This window comes from Bombus pyrosoma, linkage group LG4 (genome assembly GCF_014825855.1).
Source record: "Bombus pyrosoma isolate SC7728 linkage group LG4, ASM1482585v1, whole genome shotgun sequence".
Classification (NCBI taxonomy): domain Eukaryota; kingdom Metazoa; phylum Arthropoda; class Insecta; order Hymenoptera; family Apidae; genus Bombus; species Bombus pyrosoma.
The window spans coordinates 11,828,235-11,855,148 of record NC_057773.1 but is presented as its reverse complement, the minus strand read 5'-3'; the positions used below and the strand labels follow the sequence as shown (position 1 = coordinate 11,855,148).

Genomic DNA, 26,914 nt, shown 5'->3' with positions numbered 1-26,914 from the left:
TTTGTTTTATCTTTGAAATTTCAAAATTTTATGTTTTTGGTTCGAGAAAGGATGCACCCACACATGTGTTTCCATTCATCCGTCGATCCAATGTTCCGTCACGTCCGGCGACACTCCCACACTGACCGCCTACACGTATCGCAAGCAGAAGTTCTATAATAATCCAGACCGTACGTCTAGACCAGTTTATTACTCGCATTGACTTTTAGTGAAATTAAGCGTGCTTACTCGTGCTAACATTTGTCACTCTCTCTTCCTCTGTATAAAGGGTGTGTCATACAATCGCGTTTCCGTAATATTCCGCGGTACACAATGTCATGCCTTTACAGTGCAGGTGATCACTCATGAATCAGCGAAATCAAATTTTTCTCGATATCGTAAAAAATGTTTACCTCGATCGTATGTTTAGCGAAATATGTATCGGAAATATGTATTAAATTAAAATCGTTCTTGTTATCTGTTTCGTAAGAAATGATAAGCTACCGTGTTACTTCGTAAGAAAAATGGCTGGTAACATAACCAGTTACTTATTAACGAAAAAAAAACTGTTAACTGTCGAAAAAAGAGGAAACGGGAATATAACAAATAGGAATAGAGTAATGAAAATGGACTACATAATTAGTATTAATGGTTGCGTGACACGTAAGACATATATAGGGGAATTTCATAGATATACGTCCAGATGCTCGAATTAAAAACCGTCACTGTAGGTTAATGAAAATATTTTCTGACTAAATTCAAAATCTTGTATATAATTCTTTAAGTAGGTACGTATACATATTTCCGTTCGAACATTGACGAACGACTGACCCAAAAACATTGTACATATTTCAATTATTTAAAAAATGATGTCTAGCAGCTTTCGTCTTCCATAGCAACTATAATCCGATATTATAATAGAGCATTCGATGTTCTAATTCGATCTTAATTTCTGAATTAAAGAATCAGACACGGCTGACCTGTATTACAAAGAGTCAATTCGTTGAATTACGGTCGCAGTGAATCTGATTAGGACGAACGTTAGAACATTTTCAACGATTCTCTGTACAATTTTTTACTTAGTCGGCATCGTCAAATGTATGAGTAAGATAAATTTGGTCGAAGTAGGAAAAAATGATAGAATCTATTTTTCGGGATACGAGTTATGACTTTAAGAAAGAGAAGAATGTAAAATTGAGAAAATATCAATCGTACAATATGCGAGTACATATATATTATATATAAGAGAAATAAAAATATTTGATATGTTCTCGACCGCCGGCAATTTATCCTTGTAACGAGCGGTATAGTTTCGAAGAGACGCGAACGTCGAAGTACAATGGAGTGGGGATCTCGGTGGCTGTCGTCGTAATAGAAGCGAACTCAGTCGTTTTGCGGCGCGCAACCTGTTAGCGTCGTAGTATCGTGTATGGTGATACGATCTACGGTTTCGTTCCATTTAACGTTCGTTTATACGATTTCTTTGTTCAAATAGAAATCTCGTAGTGTTTCGTCTGTTCGCGATTAAAATGTAAAAAGTATTACTTTTACGTAAAAAGTAATTGGAAATTCATGTTCCGATATCGTCGAAGGAAAGGATACGGATCGACACGCCAGGTCCGGGTTGACGAACCCTCTGTGAAAGAGGCGGACACGTCGGTTCCGTAAAAATGCAGCGCGTCGTTGGAGCATTTGGTTAACACGCAATATACCTGCAAGTGGCGCGCGAACGATACTCGGCAAACAACGTTGTGAAAATCCAGTCAAACAAGGGAGCAGTTTATTGCGTTGCACTTGGAATAGTAAGGAAACTGATCAAGAAAAGGAATTTCTCGGTATATGTATTCGGAACGACGACAACAACAACAACAACAACAACGACGACGACGACGACGACGACGACGTATCGACAGCACATTGTTGGATCGCTGCCCTCGAGAGAATCGAGTTTCAATCTCGAATCGATGGATTTTGAAACTCAACCGACCAAACTTATATATAGTACGAGCGATCGTGCCTTGCGAAGTAACCACTTTGCATCGGGCAAAAATATATCGTGAATTCGTACAACGTGTTTGATAACAATACATCTGATTGATCGTTCGATCCGAATTCAGTGATATGTGTGAAGAGAACCGAAGGCAGGAAGGGACGCGGAGATAGGAAACGTGCGTGCTGGATGAGTGGTGTGTCAGTGGGAACGATTTCGTTCATTTTGTGTCGATAAAAAGATTCGGAAGCCGCTATATTGGAGAAAAAGCGAGAAAGCGGCGTGCCGCTCTTCTGTGTACCGCGGCAAAGGCGATCGTCGCAGCCCGAAAATGTAAGTTCTCTCTGAATCAGTAGATCACTGCATTTCTAGAACGAATATTCGTTTCCGTTGCATTTCGAACGTCCGGTAAGTGAAACTGTATTTGTGACACGTTTCTAAGAACCAAGTTATCGCGATACGATACGTTATACGTAGAATATATATACACGTTCGAGTGTAAATCTTTGCTAGAGATTTAAAACCGTTTGCCGCAAATACAATTTTCCGGAAGACGAACGTTTTGCGAAAGAACTATCTCCTGCTGCGAAACACTAATTCATATTCCGCAAGAAAGTTGGGTTAATGTCGAGGAATACCGGTAGGTGAAGGTCACCGTTGTTCACTGGACGCCAATACCGTAGTACCAGTGAATTCGTGGCGCTGCAACACATACATACATACATATGTACATACGTTCATAAATACGTGCGTATGTACGTAACTACATCATGTACGTATATATGTATGTATATAAGTATATGTAGCGTAGACTTTCTGCTCATCGAGTAACGATTTGTCATTTAAATTTTTATAGCGTACTATATATTTTTTTCTTTTGCCATTCGCAGAGATTTATTGAAAAGACGAAGTGTATACTTCTTCGCGTAACTTGGTCGTTCCAATGCGTAATCTGAACTACGATTTTTAACTCTTTTCAATCTCCAATCCTCCCACTTTTTATTTCGAAAGTGTTTCTTCTATAATCGCATATATGTACGTGCATTCGTAACCAGTGTATTTCGTTCTGTGAATGTGTAAGGTAATTTTTCGCGATAATTTTCATTGCGATAGTTTCATTGACTCGAAATGGAATATTCGCGGGCGTGATGCGATTCGATCGACCACCCACGTGTCCGCGAAATAGCGTTAACGAATTCATTCTTGTTTAACATTTTGAACGGAATAGATCAATCAAGATAAACGATTTCGTATTTTTGTCACGATCGGCGCAACGTCGCTGATCGAATATACTTCTAATATACGTGTATTTCTACCGATTGCAGTCGCAAATACAGTTTACCGTGCAGTATCTTTTACGTTCAATATGTATCTTTACAAAGAAGCGGTGAAAACGAACGTGTCCCAATGTAGCCATTCCAGGGAGAGAAACCTTTGCGCGTAGCGTATAATGTTATTGTATTCCCAGCACGTATAGGCAATGGGAGTTCGTTATTACGCCTACTTCCGGTGGTCAGTTCATGGCGTGGAGTCGCCCAAGCTTTAACGGCCTGTTCGAATATTTGAACGTGTCCCATGCGTTTCTTTAACATATACGCCAAAAAAATAGCTGAAAAATACCTACGCTTGTGTCGATTGTCGCAAAGTATATAATCTAACAAAACACGAAGATGGTAGCCCGCTGGGGTAGCCAGCCACATGATAATCAAACGGCTAAAAAATTCTACCAAATGTCCAAATTGGATAAATTGTAAATGCAAAATATTAAAAAAAAAAAAAAAAAAAAATCTTGTGTCGATTTAAAGCATATTCTAGACTATGGACGTTTGTATAGGAATTTCCGGATGCTTAGAAACACGGACGAGAAAAATATACCTGAACCGAATGATTCGTGTGAAAGGCACAACCTACTATTTGAAAATTCCGAAGAAGAACACCAATCCCAGATGGAATTTTAGAACAGCTGCAGGCGCATACCTAAGCCATACCCAGCCAGACTTGCCTCGGGTCTGCGGATATAATACGCTCGTAAAGCCGATCCCTCGTCCTAACTCGACTCCCATCGAAATTGACAGACAAAAATTACTCCGCTTTTGCTCAGATTGTAATCGAAGTGGAACTGCTTTAAAAACATTTTGCCCGCTAACTCGTACAATATCAACGACTTTCTAAACTCCTAACCACGGAAGAGGAAAATCTTTCCGTTTACCGGTAGATGAATTCACTCGATCCAGTTGTTTAACATCATCGTGGCCGAGATGTTTGTTTGTCGAATGTTGCAACACAGACCCATTGCTACTATGTCCACGAGACACAGAGAAGAAGCGGAATGTTAGCGAGTAAACGTGTTTTTCCTGAACGACCTATATCGTGGATCGCCTAGGGCCTAGGCTGTTTCCCGCAGCAATAACCTTCCCACTAGAGTCTCGAATATATCGTCGGTGATCGTATGCCGGTGTTGGGTTGACAGGATACAGGTTCTTTAAAAGTAATCAAAGGCAATTAATTAAAGCCGGATGCGTCGATTGACCTCTGAATAAGTTTGCCAGGGTTCGAGCACCGGAGATTTGGCCCTTTCGTTCCAACTTTCCAGCTTGTTCTTCGTCGTCGTTGGTCACTGAAAGCGATCATGCTCGATTGAAACGCGTCCACAAACTCGTTCCATATCGAAGATCGAAGAAATTGTATATAATCGTTGTAGCGGATACAAAACACCGATTGTAAGGTCGTAAGTACAGCTAAGCGTAAAAACAAGATAAAAATAAATCTCGTTTTTTCGCAACACTGCCTGCCGCCATCTTCCGATCTATTTACATTTCTTACATTTACATTTCAATTAAAATAGAAGAAACAAAAAAAAAAAAAAGAAAAAAATACAAATTCAAATGGAAACAAGGCAACGAAAGAATCGAATATCCGCGTGACAAAATTCTCGTAAATGATCGTCGTTGGAATTCCAGGTCGTCGAGGGGAGCGAACTCTACCTACCTATAGACGATAGAGCATATGCTAAGTGTTACGCGTAAAATAAAAAGAATTGAAACAGCGAAAGGACAAGCTAGAGCGGTTCAACTCGTAAGCTGAACGATATGCGACGCGGGGATCGATAATTGTGACGAAACGTATAGAATTTAGTGGAAACGACGGTACGGGCGATTCTCGCTCGGGAAAAATCGAACGCGAACGCAATACCTATGCGCATAATGTATATACTGTTATATCACAGCGTGCGGCTAACTGTAAAAACATCGAACAAGGTAGTAGATGAACGTCTAGCTACTTACGAGCAGCGTTGTCACCAGTGCGTACGCTCAAGTACGCTGTGTCGGAAAAGCACCGTCACCTGACACGCGAGCGACCACGAGACCCCTTGCCGAGAAGTTTGCTTCTCTCTGCTAGGAATAGCGGCGCACCATCTCATTCACCGACTCTCGTTTTACTCGTTTTATGATTTGCTAGTGCTCCTTCGTCTCGCACTTAGAGCGCTATATATATATATATCTGTGTAATTTCGAAATAAAACGACGATCTATGCCATCTTATAAAGTTTAGCATGTCGAATACGTTCAGGATCGCCTTACAATTTACTACAACGGCGAAGCTTTCGTCGCGCGATTCGGTAAAGTCGCCTGATTTTATTTTGGCTTTCGTAAACGCGTGCTTTCACGATCCTTTCGTCAGAAATACGCGTAACTCACGCGCTAATCCGTTACGAAAGTAACCGTGTCTTGGAAGAAACGTTCCACTTGTCTTTTTACGGAGGTGCGAATAAAACGCAGGCAGTAGCACGGTAGTACGTAGCGGTTTCGATGATTTCCAAGCGATTCAACTTCCCGTTCGGGAACGCGAGTCGTCTCGCGTCGCGCCACAGCTTTCGAAGCGATTCCAACTGTTCGGCTCGACGATGCTAATTTTAATTTCGCGCTGGCGCGTCAATTTTGCTCGCGTTCAAGTTCGAGAGCGATTCGCGTTTAAAGACGGTGGCCGTATTAGGTCAGTAACATTCGGGTGTTTCTGCTCGGTGCGGTGGAACGAAGAATAATAATAAGAGGAATCCAGCAGCCTTCTCCTTCCTCCTTATCCTCGATTCTCTCAGTTGGGTTAGGCTTGCCCCGAGTGACTCTTCGAAGTAACGGCATCTCGGACGGCATCCTCTTCCTTCTCGTTCGACTTTGCGCCTCCGAATACTCTCAACGTTCGCATTCACCGACAACAAGCTCCCCTCCGCCTTTCTCTCTTTTTTCTTCTTCTTCTGCTCCTCCTTTCCTTTTTCTACTCACTGGCACGCACGCACGCTGCGTTACGCGTCAAGGGACGTGCTTGCTTGTGGATCGTGAATGCATCTGAGAATCTCTTTCCGCCTGTGAAAGTTTCTTCCCTTGGATACGCCATGTCTGCACCTATGAAATAATTTGTCGATAAGAGACATTTGCGCGTAAAACACGCGTCGAATCCATTTCCTATCGTTTTCGATCCACCGATGACACAACGCTCCGAGATGAGTGATCGTCTCTCGGCCAGACACTATTGGTATCGTAGGTAATCGGCGAGGAAGTTTACCAAGGAACTTCGACTAACGACAATCCGTTGCACGAAAATCCAGTCGAACGGCGACCAAGGGTCAAACGAAACGGCATTCGAACCTTACGCTTGTTCGCGCGAACAAATCGTCGAAGCACGCGTCGACGAGTAGCCGACGTTTTAGCGTTACATATATCTATGTACGCGTTGAAACGCGTCATTTCTCGGGTTTCTTCGGCCGATGCCAGGAAATCTATGTAGCGAAGAAATCGTAGAAACGAGACGTTTCGCAAATCGGCTTCGCCGCGCGTCCCGTTTCGATTTTCTGGGTCATGGTGCGAGCACGGTGCTCTTTCTCGGCCTTTCTATTTCGGTGCACTCGACTCCTCGTCGTCCAGCTTGTCTTCGCGTCATGCGTTAACCTGGCGCGAACGGAAACATCGGATCTTTGTATTTTCGATTCGCTCGGTCGCCACAGCGGTATCTTCTCGCGAACAATCTCGACAAATATCCGAAGGCTGTGACGTTTCTTCGTGATCCTACGACTCGAAACAGGTGGTGCGCAATTCGAAATTCCGTTGAAATCTAATCGAGTGGATCGGTTAGTGGAAAGAAAAACGGTGAATCGAGCGAAATCTCTGACCACGCTCTGTTCGATCGTAGTTCGATCGACACGATGAATGAACAGTTGCACGTGCGTTCCTTGTCAGAATGCGACGAACGCGGGCCAACTGTCGACGATAAACGCGGTTTCGACGAAAGTCCGTTGGATCTCAGGGGTGAGAATCGAGCGATATTCGAGCAAGGTACAGCCGCGACGACGTATCGAGGCGGCGATGGCTTTCACTGAGCGCGACTGTCCTAGAAGATAAAACGGCACGAAACGAGCAACGTAGTAGCGCGACGATATGCCTATACGTAACCTTACGACCGTTCGCTGCGGTTCAATTTCAGCGAAACTCGCCTTACGTCGAGATTCGCGGAGAAACGAAAATTTTCGGCAACGCGTCCAGATAAAAATCGCCACTTGCGTACGACGACGGTGGAAAAGGGAAAGTCGAGAAAGACGAAACGCAAACGACTCCTTGCTTTTCATGATTCGAGTTATTACGCTATCTCTTGTAATTCTCGTTCCCGCTTTCACCGTTTTCGCGGAAACAGCCGGTCCCAAGGAACGCACGGACAATACGTAGTTTGCGCGTAAATCGCGGTCCTTGTAATCGTTGGTCGTTAAAGTAGAAAGCAAATTTAAGGAACGAACTTTGGATACCTTTTACTGGAAAGTCGGAGATCGGAGAACCAAGTGTACGGCGGTGCGTAACAAAAGGAAGTAATAGAAGGCGAATAGATTCCGATACGAATTGCGCGAAGCGGCCGATGTTACGCGATCTTGGTTGCATCGAGTACCGGACACGAATCGTTACGCGTCGAACCTTTCGTCGTTCCAGCGGTGCTCAAGAAGATCGCTTCTAACCGATAACGAAGCTGGTTGCCCTGCCAGCGGAACGCCTATGAATAAGTCGGTTTCCTTGCGTAACGCATCCTCGGACATGCCGCGCCGCGATCCTCTTCCTTCGTCTTTCGTTGATATTTTCTCGCAGTACTAAGAAACGTCCCACGTTCAAAAAAAAAAAAAAAAGAGAAACGGTTTCTTTCGCGTCGCTCGTGATCCACCACTGCCTCTTTCTTTCGTGTCGACGCGCGAACAACTCGTATCGTCGGTCGTCGTATGTACGGCGTAGCGCCATATCAAGGCGTTGTTCGTCGTCCTTGCCATCGTGTCCTTTCCTTCTTCTTTTTCTTTTTCCTCGCGAACGAATACGCAAAAAGATAGCCAGGTTCAGGTGTGGAAACGAGACCAAAGCGAAGGAACATTGGAAAGTGGAGGGAGAAAAAAAGGTGCAGACTATGTGGAAGGGAAGAAGAGGACCCGAGACATATAATAGAGGAATGTGAAATAACAGGAGGAGCAAAGGACATGGAAAAGACATTGAATGAGACTGGGGAAGGACTAAGGGACATAAGAGCAATGATAGAGAAAAAAAAGGCGAAGGCAATAAAAGACGGGGTAGAAGGACAGGAAGGTAGCGCAGCAAGGAGGAAAGAGACCAAAGGACATAAAGTGTAGTCAAAGTGACAAGAGTTTATAGTCATTAGTCATAGCGACTAGTGATAAGAATATGCTAAGGAGTGCAATACAATGTAAATCGAAAGTTCGTCCAAAGTCGAAAGGCACGGACTAGAATAAATAATAATAATAACAAATACACAAAAGACGGTGTATCACTGGACTTTCGCGATCCATTAAGTTACATACAGGCCCGCTGTGAGAAGCGAAGCACGCTGCGACTCGGTCAAGCTCAATTCCTATTCTTCGAATGATCGTTTTACGGGAAAAAGAAATTCTTGTTCGAATAGAAATCGCATTGAGCGAGCTACGTCGTTGATTAAACGGGCGCGCGGGGGTTAGGTAGGTTAGGCAACTATGGAAGAACGGGTGAAGGAGGAGAGAGCGAGCCGAGGGGCGGAGGGAGTGTAGGGGAGGACTTCCGGTGCTCAGGGCCGTAGCTCGCGCCCTCGGCGTTTATTCTCGACTCCCTTTCTCCGGGCAGTACAAAGGACTCTCTCCGGATCGTCTCGAGAAGCGTCGCATCATCGTCGCTAAACGTGTCTCGAAAGGAATCGCCTTTGGTTTTTCGAAGGAAAAAAGGGAGAAACCATTCAACGACCAGATGAGACGAACACGCGCGTATTTCTCTCTGTATTTCTAATATCTTCGATATTTTACGTTTTACGTAAGTGCGAGGTTATGCGTTACGATACGTAGCGGAAGCAGGATAATTTTCAAGCCGGTTGCGTTCAATGCCGTAAGTAGATCTCGTTTGGAATCTCTCGTTCGGATTAGGTTCGAGGGACCACTCGATGATACAGCGTTACGTATCCGATGCATATAAAACGGAGAGCGATCGTAAATCATAGTCTGTGAAAAAGGCATCTGATACCAGCGCGGCCCCGTGGCTCTGCGTTCCACTAGCATTAATCGTAATTAGAACTCGAGAAGCGTTAAAGCAGCAGTCGGTGTGTGTCGCATCGATCTCAAGATTTACATCGATCTCCGCGTACAATGCAAGTACGAAGTTTCCTTTATTTTTCGAACAATAGTTTCTTCTCCGATGTTCGCCGCAGTGTATTCAAACACGTAGTCCTTTGTCTGTCATAGACGAACGAATCGGCGAACGGCCGAGAATCCTTTGCCTTTTTTCCTCGTCCGAGTATCGGTAAACTCACTCGCTCGTGTCGTGTCGTATCGTACGTATAGCACGATAAGCAGCTATCGTACGTTTCGAATAGCGGCATCTCGTTCCAACGAAAAGCTCGAATACGTTCAAGTTGAAATAAACAGAGACTCGTGCGTGGTCGCGTCCGCTTTTCAGACATCGAGCATGCGCCTTTGTTTCTCAGCGGGAGCCCGTTACCTTCTTCTCTTCCCATTCCCGTTTTCTTAGATTCCAGATCGCACTTGCTACCCCATCGACGTGATTTCTTCCCGGTTAAACGTCCAACCATTTCGCGCTCTTCGTATCGATACACATCGAAAAGATATGGAAACCGAGAAATATAGCGAACGCGATAGATCGCCTGCGCCTGTTTATTAAACTTGGCTCTCTGTCGTCCTTGCATCGGCTGCTAGGCAACCTACGATTATCGGCGTTATTCGTTTAAAGTTTCAAAGTTTCAAAATTGTTCCCGTAAGACGATGTTAGTTGCGCGTAGAGATATGGACGCGCGATGGATTTCGTAGAATGGATTTTCCAAGGCGGAGAAGAGAAACGCTGCACGTTTTCTTTTGGCGGGTCATTGACGAACGAACGTTTCGCTGCCGAAAAACGATCGTACCACGGAAACGAGGCTAACGACCGAACGAACGAACGAACCGAATGGCTGTGTATTCTCAGGCGAGTTACACTCACCGCGTGCGGACTCGTTGCGTGGACGGCTGCCAACTTCTCTTCACGATTCTCGATTCCATCGCGAAGGGTCAACGATCGAACGCGCCTTGTATTTCGCAGCGAGAAAGAAATCTATCGAACGCGATTATCGAAACGAACGGCCTCCGTTACGTTTCGAGTCGGACCGTGACCGAGTAGGAAAACACGCGTGGCTCGTATCTCCTATGTATCGTTCGCATCTTTCCAAACTCGCGTCTCGTGTGGTCGCACTCGAACTCGACGTTGGCCCGAAATATCATATTATTTTTATCGCAAACAATGCGCAACGATCATCGCGATACGAACGTTCGTGTTTATAGATCGTCCGTTAAAAATCACGTATCCGAACCACGACGATGCCCAACGAACAGGCTCGTAGTACGGGACCGGTCTTTTAATTCTTTCTTTTTCTCGGTCGCTCTCTCACTCGATAAACGCCCTGCGTACTCCTGAACGTGCTCACGGTTGTACTCGTACTCATTGGCATAGACCGCTGCTTTAAGAGCAACGCTGTGCCACAAAACGTCCTGTCGCGTCGATGGACCACGTAAGTACGCGATCAATGAAACCGGCAATGAAATATCGCGTAATTATTCGTTCAGAATCAATGAGTGGAACAGCGTATATCTTCGTGAGCGTATATTATGTCGTCCGCGTTATATTTACGTTATATTTAAGAAAGAAAATAGAAAAGCGATTGAAACGAGACAAATGGGCGGAAAGAAGAGAACAAAAGGGTCAGGAGGTTGAAATTGAAATCGAAAACGCGGAGAGAAATCGTGGCATATGCCAGAACCTCCTGCAGTGGAACGAGAGAATGAACGCCGAGGATCAGCATTGCGATCGCCATATGTTCCTTCGGCTATCTTTGATTCGCTAGCATCGATGAAATTCACCGCGGGACGTATCGGTAGAAATTCGTCGTACTTTTCCACGTTTCTTCCGGCGTTTTACCGTTCAAATCGATCGTGTTCGATCTTCGCCAGTTGTTCGAAGACGAGATATATCTGCAAAACCGGCGTGCTTGGTGCGAAGATCTCGCGAGTTCCTCTTTAAAATTCTACCTTCCGATTCGCGTATAATCGTATCGCGCCCTAACCGAATTACCTTCTTCGTTCTACGATAGCGTTCAGGTTTACCACTTTTGCCGATGCACACGTGCAATCCTACGCGCGTTCTAGACACGAAACGCGCAACCTGCGATCGGCGTATAGTGAAATGTGCCGTCGATGCGTTCTCTTTCGTGATCGCGAAATCATCGATTGAACGATCGGTGTCGGCGCGCGTGGGCCATTCCTGCGGAACCGTGGCGTTCGCGTGATACCGCGCTCGATCACCGAGACACGAAAAATGTGGCGCTGAGATAACAGGAACCAAAAAGTACGGATAACGTGCTCTTTGTCCGACATATCTCTGCCGTTCTTTTTTCTTTTTCTCCCACCGGCCACAACGATCTATCACGAATATTCGGCCGCGTTCCTCCGTGAAACCGCGAACGTACCAAGCCAGCGCACATTCTCCTTAGCCGGAGCGGACCGATCGTTTATCTGGAAAACTCGCGAAAAATCTTAGGATAGGTTAGAAGGAGAAAGAGGGGTGAAAACGTTTTTTAAAAAAGGAAGGGAAACGAGGGAACGACGCAAGCTCGATAAATTTCGTATCGTGCTTAGCATCGACTTGGTCATTATTTTTAGTCGATTAATCGTTCCAGCCGCGTTCCATTCCCCTCTTTTTCGTTCGAGTACGAAGAAAAAGGAAGTCGTTGACCCGATACGTCAGCCTTGCGTAACAAAAGCTTTACACACGTGACCCGTACGCTAATCTTCGTATGTACGCATGCCGACCGATACCAGAGGAAAAGAAAGAAAGTGACGACGAATGCGTCTGTGGGAGCCTGGTGTCGGGCCTGTACTACGAAACCGATAAACGTGATACGGACGGACGACGAGGTACCGAAAATTATTCCAGCCCGTTTCGTCTCTCGTCGTGTCTCTTTTACCTCCTGGAAGATCCGAATCCCCATTTAGCTTCACGTTGTCCTACGTTACAACTCGTTGAACCTCCTACGTTGTTCCAAAAAAAGAAAACCATCTACCATCACGCGTTGCTCGCCTACGCGTGTACTATGTACGTAGATTCGTTGAAGTCTTCCACCGGATTACGAGACGCTTCGACCAAACCGATACGAAACAATTAGCATCTCGTTTAAATAAATACGTCGACTCTGTGAAAACGTTAGGCGAAAGAGTCGCGTTGTCCGTGACGTAACCAGTATACACCGCCACGTAGGATTCTATTGGCATCACCGATGATGCTACAAGATCAAGATCAAGATCAGGTAAAGACAGGGACGAAGGAGAGGGGGTTCGTGCATTACGTCTGTCCCTACCGTACCCCTTGGTCGAAACACGTCCGAACACGTTGATACACGACGTAACATTCATTCGCGATCTTACCGTTGTCAACCGTAGCTACTCTCTTGTTCACCGGTGGTGGGTCAGTCGAGCGACAGAGTTGGTGCGAAGCAGTGGTGATTTACGATTCGGGCAGATATCGATGCCGATTAAGATTAAGATCGTGGACAGCTTACTGGAGGCGATGATACGACTCACGCCGTCCCCGAAGAAGAAAAGCGAGATAAATGACAGGAAAGCGAGCAGAACCGCCGTCGAAAACGCCCGAAGGATGAAAACGTGTGCGGAGGCTGTATGCGAAGCGTGGGAATATTTGGAAAAGACACAGGTACAATGCCGCGGGATGTTTCCGAATTTTGCAATTAACGCAAGCGAGCGCGTGTACGTGCAATTGCGAGCGCGATTATCGGCAATTCGGAAAAATATACGGGTACGAGGATAAATAGGCGCGTGGGGCGGTTCGATGGCAGGGCACTCCGGACGCGCGTTACGTAAGAAATACCGACGTTTGAAACGAGGTTTGTGTTAGGCCATACATATACAGTTATATAGGTAATCGGGAGAGAAAGAGAGAGAGAGAGAGAGAGAGAGAGAATAGTTGGAAAGGAACAAGGATCGCTTTGAGACTCGATCCGCGTCGCTCGGCATACGTATATTCCGACTGACTGCTCTTACTGCTCTTAGCCATCGGACGGGATGACTCACGAGCCGAGGAGAAGAAACTGCCCGCCTCCGACCAGATCCCGCATTCCTCCTCGATTGTCCCAATTTGAAAGAGCGCATTCCTGAAAGCTTACTAGCGCGGGTCGCTGCAGGACGTACCGACGTATCCCATCTTCTTCTTCTCTTCTTCTTTATTGCAGCGTCGTTGAAGAATCTCGAATCTATCGGCATTGCGATATTCGCATCGACGCGATATATATCCGGAGCACACGTTCGTTGCGTCGACGACGATACGATATTACCGTAGTAAGATCGTAGGGAATTTCGTTAACTCGGCCAACGTAGAGTGGAACGCAAAGTCGGGCCGATTTATATGGAAACATGTGGTCACCATGCGCGTGTTCGGTAACTCGCGAGAGAGCTTCCCCTAGCGAGAGCGCAGTCCTGTCTCTCGATTAACCAACAAAAAAGCGAGTAATCGCTCGGCTGGGGACCACGCGCATCCACGCAGACCTCCTTCGCGTAACTTAGGCCGTGGGGATCTTGCTTCGTTATGGTAAACGCGTTTATCGAAAACGCTGAAACGCAAGATAGTTCGCCACGCGATTTTCCATGCGTCGTTGCATAAACAACCGCGTATACGTATGTACCGTATACCGTCCGTATTTCCACTCGTTCGGCGCAAGACGATCGACAAAGACGATCGACAAAGACAAACCGAGAGAAGACCGACCGGTCGCAAGTTCGTTGTCCCGACTTCCTTTTTCCTTCTCCTTCTTCCCTCTTTCCTCCCTTCTTTTCGGTTCTGCGCCCCTGTCTCGATTTCTTCCTTTGCAAATGTTACACGTAGATACGGCAACGACGGAATTTCACCGACGCAGCCTATCGTTTCCGACTCTGTCAAACTCTGTACGAGCTCTGTACGTATCCCGATTGATGGTTCCGTTCGTACGAACGAGCACAAGTCGCGTCGCGTCGAAATTATCAACGCGCCAAGTTTGCTTCGAAATGTATTTAATCGATAAAGGCAAATGCTCTCGATATCTGCTCATAGCATTCGCCGTTAACATTTCGAGGACCGTGTGCTCTGACAAACAGAAATCAGCCTGAATTGCCGCATATTTTTGGAGCGATCGAGAAGATTCAAAAGGTCGCACGGGAAGTTCGTTCCGATTTACATTTCCATTCGATATACGACCATTGAATTATATAGGTACCATTTTGTTCCACAACTTTTCTCCATTTTTCACTTGAATATTCCATCCTTCCAGAACCTCTGAGGTGTCTCGGCGAGGAACTTTCCAATATGATTTTTTATGTCGATAAGATTCCTTATAAATCGGAACGAACTTTCTGAGCAGCGTTTGACAGGCGTAATATTTTATTAAAAATCAACGAGCACTTTTGAAGATACTTCTAGTAACGTTTTTTCTTGTGATATGCTTAGAAACAATTTTTACGATGGAGAGGCACTGAGCAAAATTTATCATTTTGTTAAATTCCTTAAAAATCGGAACAAACTTTCTGAGCAGCATTTGACAAGCGTAATATTTTATTAAAAATCAACGAGCACCTTTAAAAGTACTTCTGGTAACGTTTTTTCGTCTGATATGCTTGAAAATAATTTGTACGATGGAGAAGCACTGAGAAAAATTTATCATTTTGTTAAATTTCTTAAAAATTGGAACGAACTTTCCGAGAGCATTTGACAAGCGTAATATTTTATTAAAAATTAACGAGCACTTTTAAAGATACTTTTTGTAACGTTTTTTCGTCTGATATGCTTGGAAACAATTTTTACGATGGAGAGGCACTGTGCAAAATTTATCATTTTGTTAAATTTCTTAAAAATCGGAACGAACTTTCTGAGCAGCATTTGACAGGCGTAATATTTTATTAAAAATCAACGAGCACTTTTGAAGATACTTCTAGTAACGTTTTTTCGTCTGATATGCTTGGAAACAATTTTTACGATGGAGAGGCACTGTGCAAAATTTATCATTTTGTTAAATTTCTTAAAAATCGGAACGAACTTTCTGAGCAGCATTTGACAGGCGTAATATTTTATTAAAAATCAACGAGCACTTTTGAAGATACTTCTAGTAACGTTTTTTCTTGTGATATGCTTAGAAACAATTTTTACGATGGAGAGGCACTGAGCAAAATTTATCATTTTGTTAAATTTCTTAAAAATCGGAACGAACTTTCTGAGCAGCATTTGACAGGCGTAATATTTTATTAAAAATCAACGAGCACTTTTGAAGATACTTCTAGTAACGTTTTTTCGTGTGATATGCTTGGAAACAATTTGTACGATGGAGAGGCACTGTGCAAAATTTATCATTTTGTTAAATTTCTTAAAAATGGGAACGAACTTTCTGAGCAGCATTTGACAAGCGTAATATTTTATTAAAAAACAAGGAGCACTTTTAAAGATACTTTTTGTAACGTTTNTTTCTTGTGATATGCTTGGAAACAATTTGTACGATGGAGAGGCACTGAGCAAAATTTATTACTTTCTTAAATTTCTTAAAAATCGGAACAAACTTTCTGAGCAGCATTTGACAAGCGTAATATTTTATTAAAAATCAACGAGCACTTTTGAAGATACTTTTAGTAACGTTTTTTCGTGTGATATGCTTGGAAACAATTTTTACGATGGAGAGGCACTGAGCAAAATTTATCATTTTGTTAAATTTCTTAAAAATCAGAACGAACTTTCTGAGCAGCATTTGACAAGCGTAATATTTTATTAAAAATCAACGAGCACCTTTAAAGATACTTCTAGTAACGTTTTTTCGTCTGATATGCTTGGAAACAATTTGTACGATGGAGAGGCACTGAGCAAAATTTACTATTTTCTTAAATTTCTTAAAAATCGGAACGAACTTTCCGAGCGATTAATATTATATCTAATATATTGATGAGGATTTCGTATTTTTCAAGCATGTAATATAAAAATACATTCGTAAGGTTTTGTTTATAGTATCCATTGCTTTTATTTAACAGTAGTCAACGTTTTCATAAGATACCGCATAAAGTACGTAAGATGCGAATTCGCGTTTCCAGTGCGCAAAGTGTTAAGGTTGCCTTGTCGTTGCTTGCAATTGTGCGCGTGACTTTAAAAAGGAGACATCGATTCGAACTTGGAACGCTGGCCTCGGCTATGAAACTAGAATCGCGTCGCGGCCGAATGACGCGAGCGGAGGGAGGCACTAAGTAGATAGTAGGCCGTTATCTCGCAGATGCCGCACCACTTTCTTTCAATGAATTCGCAGTCAATGAATTCGCACGATTAAAATAGATAATTAGCCGTTCGTTGCGTACAAGCTGGTTGCATACGGTTGCATCGCAGTTGCAATCAACGGGCGGAAACCAGTAGAAAAACCAGTATTTTACCATGGTAATGGCGCTCGATGTTATTACAATCTCTCGCCGGCAACCTCGTTTACGATCCCAGAAAGGGGCGAAATAATATTCTATCTAGCGTGGCTTTATACGGCCGTGCATTTACGCTCGAGGGATTCGTGAAAAATGCGTGCGATTCCTTTCCGCAACCAACGTCTGACGGAAAACTCGCTTAACAGGGAACAGCGATTGTTGTGGAAAAAAAGGCAATTGTTTGTTGGTTCTCGTTCCCAGAGAACAGCCATTTGCCATTATCGCGAAGCTCGATTAAATATTTCCAAGAGCTTGCTGCCGCTGGCGATGGTACGCGTGGTTAATCATCTGCGACTCGCAGAAGGCAGCCGTCACTCCCTCCGGTCACCTCCGGTCCGAAGGAATCGAGAAACGAAGAAAATTCGTGGACGCATCTCGGGGAAAACTTTGAAGAGGAAAGGAAAGATGAAACCTGTAAAGCGTGTGCGCGCATTCTTCGCGCGCGACACAACAGCTTCGCGATACGCTCTCGTAGACCGTACGAAGAATGCCAAGCCAATTTACATAACTAGTTCGGATGATCGGCGTCCGTTTCGCGCAACACCTAGCCCAATCTACTACTACGTTATACACGCGTGTACGCGGCTACACCCGCCTTTTTATTCGTATTTTTAAGTCGCGTGCCGTCGCTCGCCTAATTCTCCTACAACGTGGTAACATAACGCATCGTATTTTCGTTCGCAGGCGCGAGCAACCGTCCTCAAATCTCACCAGAGTACCAGCATGGTTATCGTATAACATATCTAATACGGTGTGTATCGCAGCCGCCTGCGATATCATTTCAACGTTATCGCGAGAAAGATAAGCTGGTCGACGAAAAATCGTAACGTTTATCGGACGAAATCGTAGTCCCTTTCATCGTGGCTCCGTAACTGTCGTAATAACGTTTCCGGGGATTGCCTTACGGGAAGAAACACGCGCGAATATCTTTTCTCGAGACCGATTACGACACAGCAGATATTATTGGCCTGCTCCACTTTTTTCCCTTCGATCGTGTTTCCTCGTTACGCGGAAAATATCGTTGCTCGTTGGTCGTTTCGGGCGATGAAAAGCGGTGAGAAGCAACGACAGAACGGTGCAAGTAAAGCTCGTTAGGTGTATTGCGTTTTTACAGCGTTGGACAAAAATTCCCGTCAACGATATACCTGTGTCAAGGAGTCGCCGAGGTTCGGTCAGCGCGGTTTCGATTTACGTTCTTACGATCACACGTACGCGAACATCGTGTCACGGATAGATTCGACGATACAGCCGCGATGAACGATGGTTCTGCGGTTACACGCAACTCGAACGTTCCCACAACGCAACGCGTGTACGTAAAAGTCGTCGTACAGGTTCTCCGGTGCGCCTTCGATGATTTCTGTCTCGTCTTTAACGACACGACCCTGGTCGACGAACGTCCAGCAATTCGATACTCGAACCGATGCGACTCGCCGTTCCGTTCGTCGTTCTACGACGTGTTACGCATGGCGGAATGCTTCACGAAGCGACCGAGATAGAGAAAGCTTCGCATCGCGATTTTAGAGAATCAGACCGGAGGAACCTTTCGAACAAAGAAAAAAAAAAAAATACAAAAACGTTAGCTTCCGACACGAACTGGCCTGTGCCGACATCCGGCGACGACACGGTCGTCACACGGTTGACAGGATTCTGAATTCCGTCCTCTTCCACTTGTCCCGGTTTCCTCGTCGTTCGCAGGTTCTTCGCAAGTACGTACATATTTGCTCGGACGCGTTTTCCCCACATGTACGTACGCTTCTTCGATCGATTAATTCGAAGCGTATGCACACGACAGTCGCAACAGTAACGAGCAGCAGCAGCAGCGTGGTTAATATCTGATCGGCCGAACAAATCACGTAGAATTCTGAGAACTTTCGCACGGTGTATAATCTCGTTGGAAAAACACGGAGAAGCATAGGCGCACGCGCTTGTCTACGAGATTCGACGACGAATCAACGTTTCACGGTGGCGATCGCCGCGTAAATGCCATTCGCTCCGATTTTAAAAACGCTAGACGGGGCGAGACGACGGTGACGAAGCACCGAGGCGAAACGGAACCGACGGAGGACGAACGAGAGAACGCATGGAATGCAACAGGCCACCGGGACAACCGGCGACGATGATCGTTTGCGCCAAATACCTTGAAACCACCTCGATCATCGTCGCTCCGTTAGCGCGCGTCGCGGTTTCTTCCTCCGCGGATCCTCGTTCGTATTTGATCGTTCTTGATATCTGAATCGGTGGCCTTCGCTGCTCGAAGCGTTCGTGGCGTTGCGTGGCGTTCGAGATCCAAAGAGGGACGTGGGTGAAACGCGCGTGCGCGTCATCGATTAATCCTGGTTTCGATCGTTCGTAGCGTACAAACTACGAGATACCGGTTCTCTTTGACAATGGAAAATCGCCCATTCACCGGGCACATCTCGCAGTGCTGAACAACAGCGGCACGCCCGGTTGTAAGTACGCCCGGTTGTGATTCACCGACTGTCACGATTCTCCCTTTCCGCGCGCACTCTTCGAACCACGCTGTTATCAGCGTGCAAATACTAGAAAATACTACAGCCATGCCTTCTGCATAGATTTCATCGTGATCAACGTGAGAACCTCGTGGCGAAAAAGATAAGGAGGTAGCTCGAGTTGGAGAACGAGGATCCTGAGTGGCAGCGATTTATCGGGTTCGATCGGAGACTCGGTCGCGCGAATAATTTCCGTCGCACGTACTTGCACTCGTAGCTACCGTTTTCCTCGCAAGAAAACCAGCAAAATACGAAACCCACGAGACACGGTCTAGATGCGTAGGCGCGTGCTCGCGTAGAACGTGCACGCGTAAGTAGGAATCTAATTAACCGTCCTACTTTGCGTCGCGGTTCGTCTTCGCGTAAACCAGGCGCACGCAACCATTTCCACGAACATCCGCGAGATATTTACTTACTTTCGGTCTGACGATTTCGCCCTCTTTCGTCAAACACCATTCTCCACGTTATTTTACGCTCTCGGTCGATCGTTGTTGACAGAATGAAGAGATGATCGCAAGCCTACCGATACACAGCGGCGGCGTCGGCGGCGGTGGAGGAGGAGGAGGAGGAGGAGGGGGAGGAGGAGGAGGTGGAGGCGGAGGCGGAGGTAGCAGCAGTGGGCCGAGTAGCCGCGTGGGTCGTGGTCTGGCCCTTCATAGGTCAAATTCGAGTTTAGAGCTTCCTCACAGTCCAACGGATCCTGGGTCTCGCGTACCGGAAACTCCCCTGAGGAGGGAGTATGGATCTCACGGTAAGTGGCGCGTACGGCGTTACTGCGTAAACTAAAGAAGCAAAGATTTCGATAAAAACCGATTCTGCGTGGTTGAAACGAGAGTCAAAGGCGGAGGATTTCATTCGCAGGAAGCATCGATATAGTGGCTCAATCGGTAACGGTCGGAGAGAATTTGTTCGCGATGCTACAGGACTTGAGGCCGTCGACGTCCGTGCCGACGGCGACTACCCCCCAGGCATCGGATCAACGGTGTTCGGTTGGAATGGAGTACCTGAGACGCGTGCCAGACGGGCAAATGGTCGTGGACACGGACGAAGTCTGCGGTCCGACCGGTAACTCCAGTCCCAAGTTACGATTGAAGCTGCAGAGATTGTGGGGTGCGAAGGCCCAGCCCCGGCCCATGGAGGAGAGCTGCAGCAGCCCTGTCGGTGTCTCAGCCGACGTGGAGGAAAGGCACAGAAGGCGAGCGTTCGCTCACTACGATTGTCAGTCGCTCACCGCGAATCTCGGCTACGCAGCCAAGCTGAGAGGTATTCTGCTCGCCAGAAGAAGGAACACGGCGACTGGCGCCTCAGCCGCGAGTTCCTTCAGAGCGTCGACTCCCGACGAGGCGCCGGAGGAGGACGCCGGTGACGGTAGAGGTAGGCAGCAACCCAAAACTAGATCATACGTGATCGGATAACGCGATCGCTCCACTCAACTTCTGACTTTTTCGCCTAGGTAACAATTTACTGGAATCGTGTCCCTTCTTCCGAAACGAAATCGGCGGCGAGGGAGAACGGGAGGTGGGCCTTACTCGATCCTCTCCAGGCAATGGAGTTCACAGACCATCTTTGTCGTACGGTGTCGCGGTTTTGGAGCCAGCGCCTGGCGAAACATCCTGGAAGCATAGTTGTCCTCTGCAGAAACGGCCGCTACCTATCGAGAGCATCGACGAGGGTGCTCATTATTACAGACGGTATTTTCTCGGTAAGCGTGAGACGCGCGACGAACGATCGACTCGCGACTTACGATCAAACGAGTAACGACGACGTCGACGTGGTTTGCTCAGGTCGAGACCATCAGAATTGGTTCGGTATGGACGAACAGCTGGGTCCGGTTGCCATCAGCATTCGAAAGGACGCCAATCAGTATAGAATAATAGTTCGTACTTCTGAGTTGTTGACGCTTCGCGGTTCGGTCCCGGAAGAGGTTCTCGGTGGTATAAGGCCACAGGGCAGGTTACCGACCCGAGAATTGCTGGAGTTGGTCGCGCCGGAGGTTCAACTCGGTTGCCTCCGTTTAGGAACTCCTACCGCCGAGGAAGCTTTGGCTAGATTGGACGAACAGGGACTTTCCAATAAATACAAAGTGGGCGTTCTTTACTGCAGATCCGGTCAAAGAACTGAGGAAGAAATGTACAACAATCAGCACGCCGGACCTGCTTTTCTCGAGTTTCTCGACACAATCGGTGAGACCGAAACCACGCAAAAATTCCCTTTTCCTTCTTCGTTTCGTCGTATCGTAATTCCACGTACTTACTACTACTCGTTGCGTGTGTACGATAGGTCAAAGAATCAGGCTGCGAGGATTCGAAGGGTACAAGGCCGGTTTAGACACGAGAACCGATTCGACCGGCACCCACGCAGTCGCCGCGACCTATAGAGGGGCGGAAGTAACTTTTCACGTGTCAACGATGCTACCCTTTACGCCGAATAACAGACAGCAGCTGCTCAGGAAGAGGCACATTGGAAACGATATAGTCACGATCGTTTTTCAGGTAAGCTATATTCGCTTGCGTGACGCCGGCATCGATCGTCCAACCGTACTCTGTGATGATACATGTGTGCTGTTCGGTGTGATAGGAACCTGGTGCGTTACCGTTCAGCCCGCGAAGAATACGCTCGCAATTTCAACACGTTTTCATCGTGGTCAGAGCGGTTGACCCATGTTCCGACAACACTCAGTACAAGGTAGCCGTTTCGAGGAGCAAAGAAGTACCAATTTTCGGGCCACCAGTTCCTCAGGGTGCCACGTTCACCAAGGGAAAAGCGTTCGCCGACTTTATCTTGGCGAAAGTGATCAACGCGGAAAATGCCGCGCACAGGTAGCGAACGATATTACGCGTTACGTTGCAAGATAGCGACGCAGACTTTTCGTAATTATCCTTTTCCGTAGATCCGAGAAATTTGCCACCATGGCGACTAGGACGAGGCAAGAGTACTTGAAGGACCTCGCTAGCAACTATTCTTCTACCACGATGGTCGACACCGGGCAAAAATTTTGTAAGTTGCTTTCTGACCGTACGATTTCCGTCTTAATCTTGACCTTCGCCTTGACCTCGACCTCAGCCTCAACTCCGACAACCCCAACCTCGACTTCGTCCTTTCGAACGAACAATCCACGACTTATGTTTTCGTACAGCTATGCTGTCGTTCAGCAGCAAGAAGAAAACGGCCGTACGTCCGAGACTATCTTGCGACGCTTTGCAGCGTGGCGCGATATGCTGGCAGGTGATACTGGAAGATAGCAATCAGAACACGGATTCCTATCTAGGAATAAGCGTGGATACGATCGTCCTGATCGAGGAACACTCCAGACAGATCGTATTCGTTACTCCATGCGCCAGCGTACTCGGATGGCATGCTCAAACAAACAGGTGGCGATTTTTTACTTTATCGATTCAGCACGATGCACTTGTACGTGAAATGCGTACGGCGCGCGGAACGAAACTACGTTGCGTATCCTAATTCGTTCGCTGTGTTACAGCTTGAGATTGTACTATCATCAGGGAGAATGCATTACGATTCATGTGCGAGGCGACTATGGGGAAAGGGACGAATTAATGGAGATAGTGGCACGTTTGCGTGCAGTAACACCAGGATCCCCGGCCACGGAACTCTCTTTGAAGAGAAACAGCCTGGGACAGTTGGGTTTTCACGTTCAACCTGACGGTGTGGTGACGCAAGTCGAAAGTCTGGGACTCTCTTGGCAAGCGGGATTGAGACAAGGGTCTAGGCTTGTCGAGATCTGCAAAGTAGCCGTGTCCACACTGAGTCACGATCAAATGGTCGACTTGTTAAAAACGAGCGCTCAGGTCACTGTGACCGTGATACCGCCCAACACCGACGGTAATCCCAGGAGGTAAGAGACACGAGATTCTTTCCTGCATTCGTCGACGTCTCATCTTCTCGCCCTTTTCTTCTGTCATTCGTTGTTTCTTTTTCTTTTTCCGTTTGCCACGAAAAACAGAGGATGTACGTTGCAAAACTGCCAGTATTTGTCAACGAACTACGAAGGTGACTACGAGAATGTAACCAGTCCCGATAATACGCCGGCTCAGCAGACAGCCATGTCTCATCAGAGACGTTACGAGCGATCGTTCAGTCCGCCACGATCGAGCAACAGTTCCGGCTATGGGACAGGATCTAGTTCTAGGTCGTTCAACGATCCACGCTTCCCCATGGAGGGTACGATGACCAGTAGTAGTAGCGGGCATAGCAGCAACGACGATCGTTGGTAAGAATAATACAGCCGTGAGTTTAAATAGCGCGAGCGTTAGTTTAAAGCTAGACATCTTTCCCGTTTCTTGTGGTCAGGTACGAGCTTTTGGAGCCGCAAGACCAAGAGGGCACTGGATACCGTACTAGTACCGGTACTCCTCCACCGCCCCTCCCAGCCAGACAATCCTTTCAGATGATCGCTTCGAAGTCTTCGTCCCAGAGGAAAGACAAGGAATCGCATTATGCGAGTAGCAAACAGTTTTCAGAGAATTCGAAGCATCATCACGGTCAGCAACAGCAGGATCATTACGCGAAAGATGGCAATTACGCGTCATCGAAAGCGGTGCAGGCTGATAACAATGCGAGACACGATAGTTATCAAAGGCAATTGGATAACGTTCATCGTTCCAGTCAGGATCACGTTCCCTCGAGTTACGTGAAGCTTCAAAAAGAAAAGTACGAGATCAGCAAGCAAGAAAATCTGTACGCCTCTCAGAGGGAACTTCAGAAAAACGTTACACACCAAAAGTTGAACTCGTCGAATTCTTTGCCTTTAGCGCAGAACGCGTCTTATAGCCTCCCAAAGTCTAGTAGTAATAACAATCTTGGATCCAGGTGTAACGAGTACGAGCAGCAGCAACAACACGACGGAAAATTGGAGAGAAATTCTAAATACGATGGGCAGGACGAAAAGGTGCTGCTGCTGGATCGAACGTCGTCCAAGTACGAGCAAGATTCTAGAGCCCATGAGAAAAGAACAGCGACGGTCAATTACGAATATGCCGAAGAGATATACGAGAGACGAAACAGCAAATACGATATGGATATCGGCAAGTATGAGATTGACTGTCAACACGGCGTTACCGAAAGGAAGCACGCCGGCACCGGTAGCGGTGATAGCGTGGAACAAAATCGAGAATCGATCAGATACGAATTACCGCACGAATTTAAAGTCGGGGAGAAGGTTACCTGTCTAAAGACTAGCATCAGCGAGAGACCGGTCCCTCACAAGATAAACGTCGAGTATCGTCAAACGAAAGACTTTGCCGCGAGTCTTCCGCCGGAAGTTAGAATTGGCGATACCGTTGGTAATTGCCTAGAGGTGGCTACTCTACCCAGCGAGGACGAACTATCGAACGGATCCGGAAGCGTATCGCCCCGACTGAGAAGAGCAACGAACAAACATCGACCCGGAAATCTGACCCCTTCGAGCGGTGGTTCGAGGAATCAGAGTCCCAGGCCGAAAAGTGCGGGAGTACGAAATTCTCATAGAAATTCCGCGAATTTAACTTCGAGCACTCTTCAAGAGGATCTCATGAAGCTGATCAATCCCGATTACATGGCCGACGATGATCAAATAACGAACAATAACGTAACCGGAAACGCACTCATCGCCAATCATAATCCCAACAAGATCAACAACAATATACTCGAGATTCAAAACAGGTGTAGATCGAGAGAAAATTTATGCGGCAATGGCGGCAATGCGTTGACCGTTCTACCAACGAACAGCCAAGAGAACGGAACCGGATCCGAAGTAATCCTAACGATGGCTAGACCGGCCACGGTCATTTCGAACGCAAGCACCGCGTCCAGTCCTGCGCCGAGCGAGAACAAGTTGTCGAAGGAAGAGAGGTAAGCACTGCTCATCGGTATAATACCGTACCGTACAATATCGTACCATATTGTACCGTACAGATACGATAGATCTTCGACCTTCGCTTTTCTACATTATAGTATACACTATGTGTGTGTGTGTCTGTAATCTGTGAGTTTAGATTGTCACCGCGTGTTACCAAACCTCCCCATTCGATTTCCAAAGCATCGACCAACTTGACGTCCGTCAAAGACGCGAAAAATCATAACGATACGGACGTGGATCGTTGGCAAAATCACCACGTGGATTCTAGATCAAAGCAGCACGCCCAAGAGTGGTCCAACGACAGACTTATCGATGGATGCAATACCATCGCGTAAGTTTAGCGACGCGACGTTCAATCTCGTATGCGCTACGCGATATACCATGTATAATGTATATTAATCGCCAAGCATTTTTCCTTCAAATTATCTTTCTCTTTCTTTTCTCTCCGATCTACTGCTACGACACGCCTGTTCCAATCAACCACCGCTTTCTCTATGTTTCAGAAATTCCGTGTCGGATTTGCAGTCGCATCTGTCTACGCTCGAACTAAGAGTAGCCAGAGAGACACGCCGAAGGCTTTCCCTGGAAGACGAGGTGCGCCGTTTGCGAGACGAAAATCGACGCCTACAGGACGAAAGCCACGCGGCTGCGCAACAGCTTCGACGTTTCACCGAATGGTTCTTCCAAACGATAGACCACCAATAATTCCAAAATAACGAAATTCGAATATCTTCGTTGGAAGACAGTCGCGTCCAAACAATCGTTTGCTCTTTACTTCTCTTCTTTTTCTCTCTCGTTTTTTCTACGATCGTGCTGCCAAGTCACACGATCACCCTTTTGTAACACCAGTATTATACTAGTTTTGCGTTTCTCCGGATTTAAAGATTAAAGGGCGCGAATCAAAGGCGTACATCGTTCACGATATCGCGAGCATCGTATTCATGGTTAGTCTCTGTATCATAGATTTAGTTTTAGATAGTTATAAGGGTACAAAGTAAGTTACCATCGGATTGCGCTCTATCCAACTACGATCGAACGTTTAAAATTAAGAGCTAGCGCGTAGATAAGAGATAGTAGCGGCGGTTTTAGTGCACCGCGTGCACTCGGCGTAACGTTGCTTCGTTCGCGATGTGCGTTAATCACGATTACGTGTGTTACTTTGAAACGACCAAATATTCCTAGTTGTATAAGAATCATCTTAATTCATTCGTAATTTATTACGTATTTTTTGTATCATCGTTAAGATTAAGGAATCATTTCCGTGCGTGTTCAAAAATTGAGAAACATTCCTTGTTCACGAAACGCCATGTCGATCGTGTGCCTTGTTCAACCGAAGCATATGCGTACGTTTGTCGCCAAGAAGTTTACATATTCTTCGCGAAGACAAAAAGACACGGCCTGTCGACGAGCAGTCTGTAAAAAAACGATGAGACCAATCGATAATAAAAAGAAATGCACACCTCACTGAGAGGATCGTTTATTTTTTACGATGTACAAATACACACGATAAATGAAGGTGGAATCGTTTCGAAAGCTCGAGGAGGAAGATC

General features: G+C 46.3%; 1 protein-coding gene across 3 annotated transcripts; it reads left to right on the top strand.

Annotated features, from left to right (window-relative positions):
• Positions 1-201: 201 nt before the first annotated feature.
• LOC122566989 (signal-induced proliferation-associated 1-like protein 2) lies at positions 202-26,828 on the top strand. 3 transcript variants are annotated; one of them, XM_043725017.1, is made up of 14 exons: positions 202-2,302; positions 20,006-20,258; positions 20,369-20,881; positions 20,961-21,209; positions 21,292-21,690; positions 21,788-21,999; positions 22,085-22,326; positions 22,398-22,504; positions 22,644-22,878; positions 22,989-23,363; positions 23,472-23,738; positions 23,819-25,357; positions 25,501-25,695; positions 25,868-26,828. In XM_043725017.1, the coding sequence occupies exons 2-14, from the start codon at positions 20,015-20,017 to the stop codon at positions 26,067-26,069; spliced, it is 4,779 nt and encodes a 1,592-aa protein (XP_043580952.1). In that variant the 5' UTR covers positions 202-2,302; positions 20,006-20,014; the 3' UTR covers positions 26,070-26,828. The 3 variants fall into 3 exon arrangements, with proteins under 3 accessions (XP_043580952.1, XP_043580951.1, XP_043580953.1); XM_043725016.1 differs by lacking the exon at positions 202-2,302 and adding an exon at positions 13,021-13,221; XM_043725018.1 differs by lacking the exons at positions 202-2,302; positions 25,501-25,695 and adding an exon at positions 13,021-13,221.
• Positions 26,829-26,914: the final 86 nt, after the last annotated feature.

What these genes read in the sequence shown, in the direction of transcription:
- LOC122566989 (XM_043725016.1), top strand. Translation starts at nt 13,036, where the DNA reads ATGCCGATTAAGATTAAGATCGTGGACAGCTTACTGGAGGCGATGATA. An exon ending in GAGGGAGTATGGATCTCACG is followed by an intron (nt 20,259 to 20,368) that starts GTAAGTGGCGCG and finishes TTTCATTCGCAG; the next exon opens with GAAGCATCGATATAGTGGCT. An exon ending in TAGTCACGATCGTTTTTCAG is followed by an intron (nt 22,000 to 22,084) that starts GTAAGCTATATT and finishes TCGGTGTGATAG; the next exon opens with GAACCTGGTGCGTTACCGTT.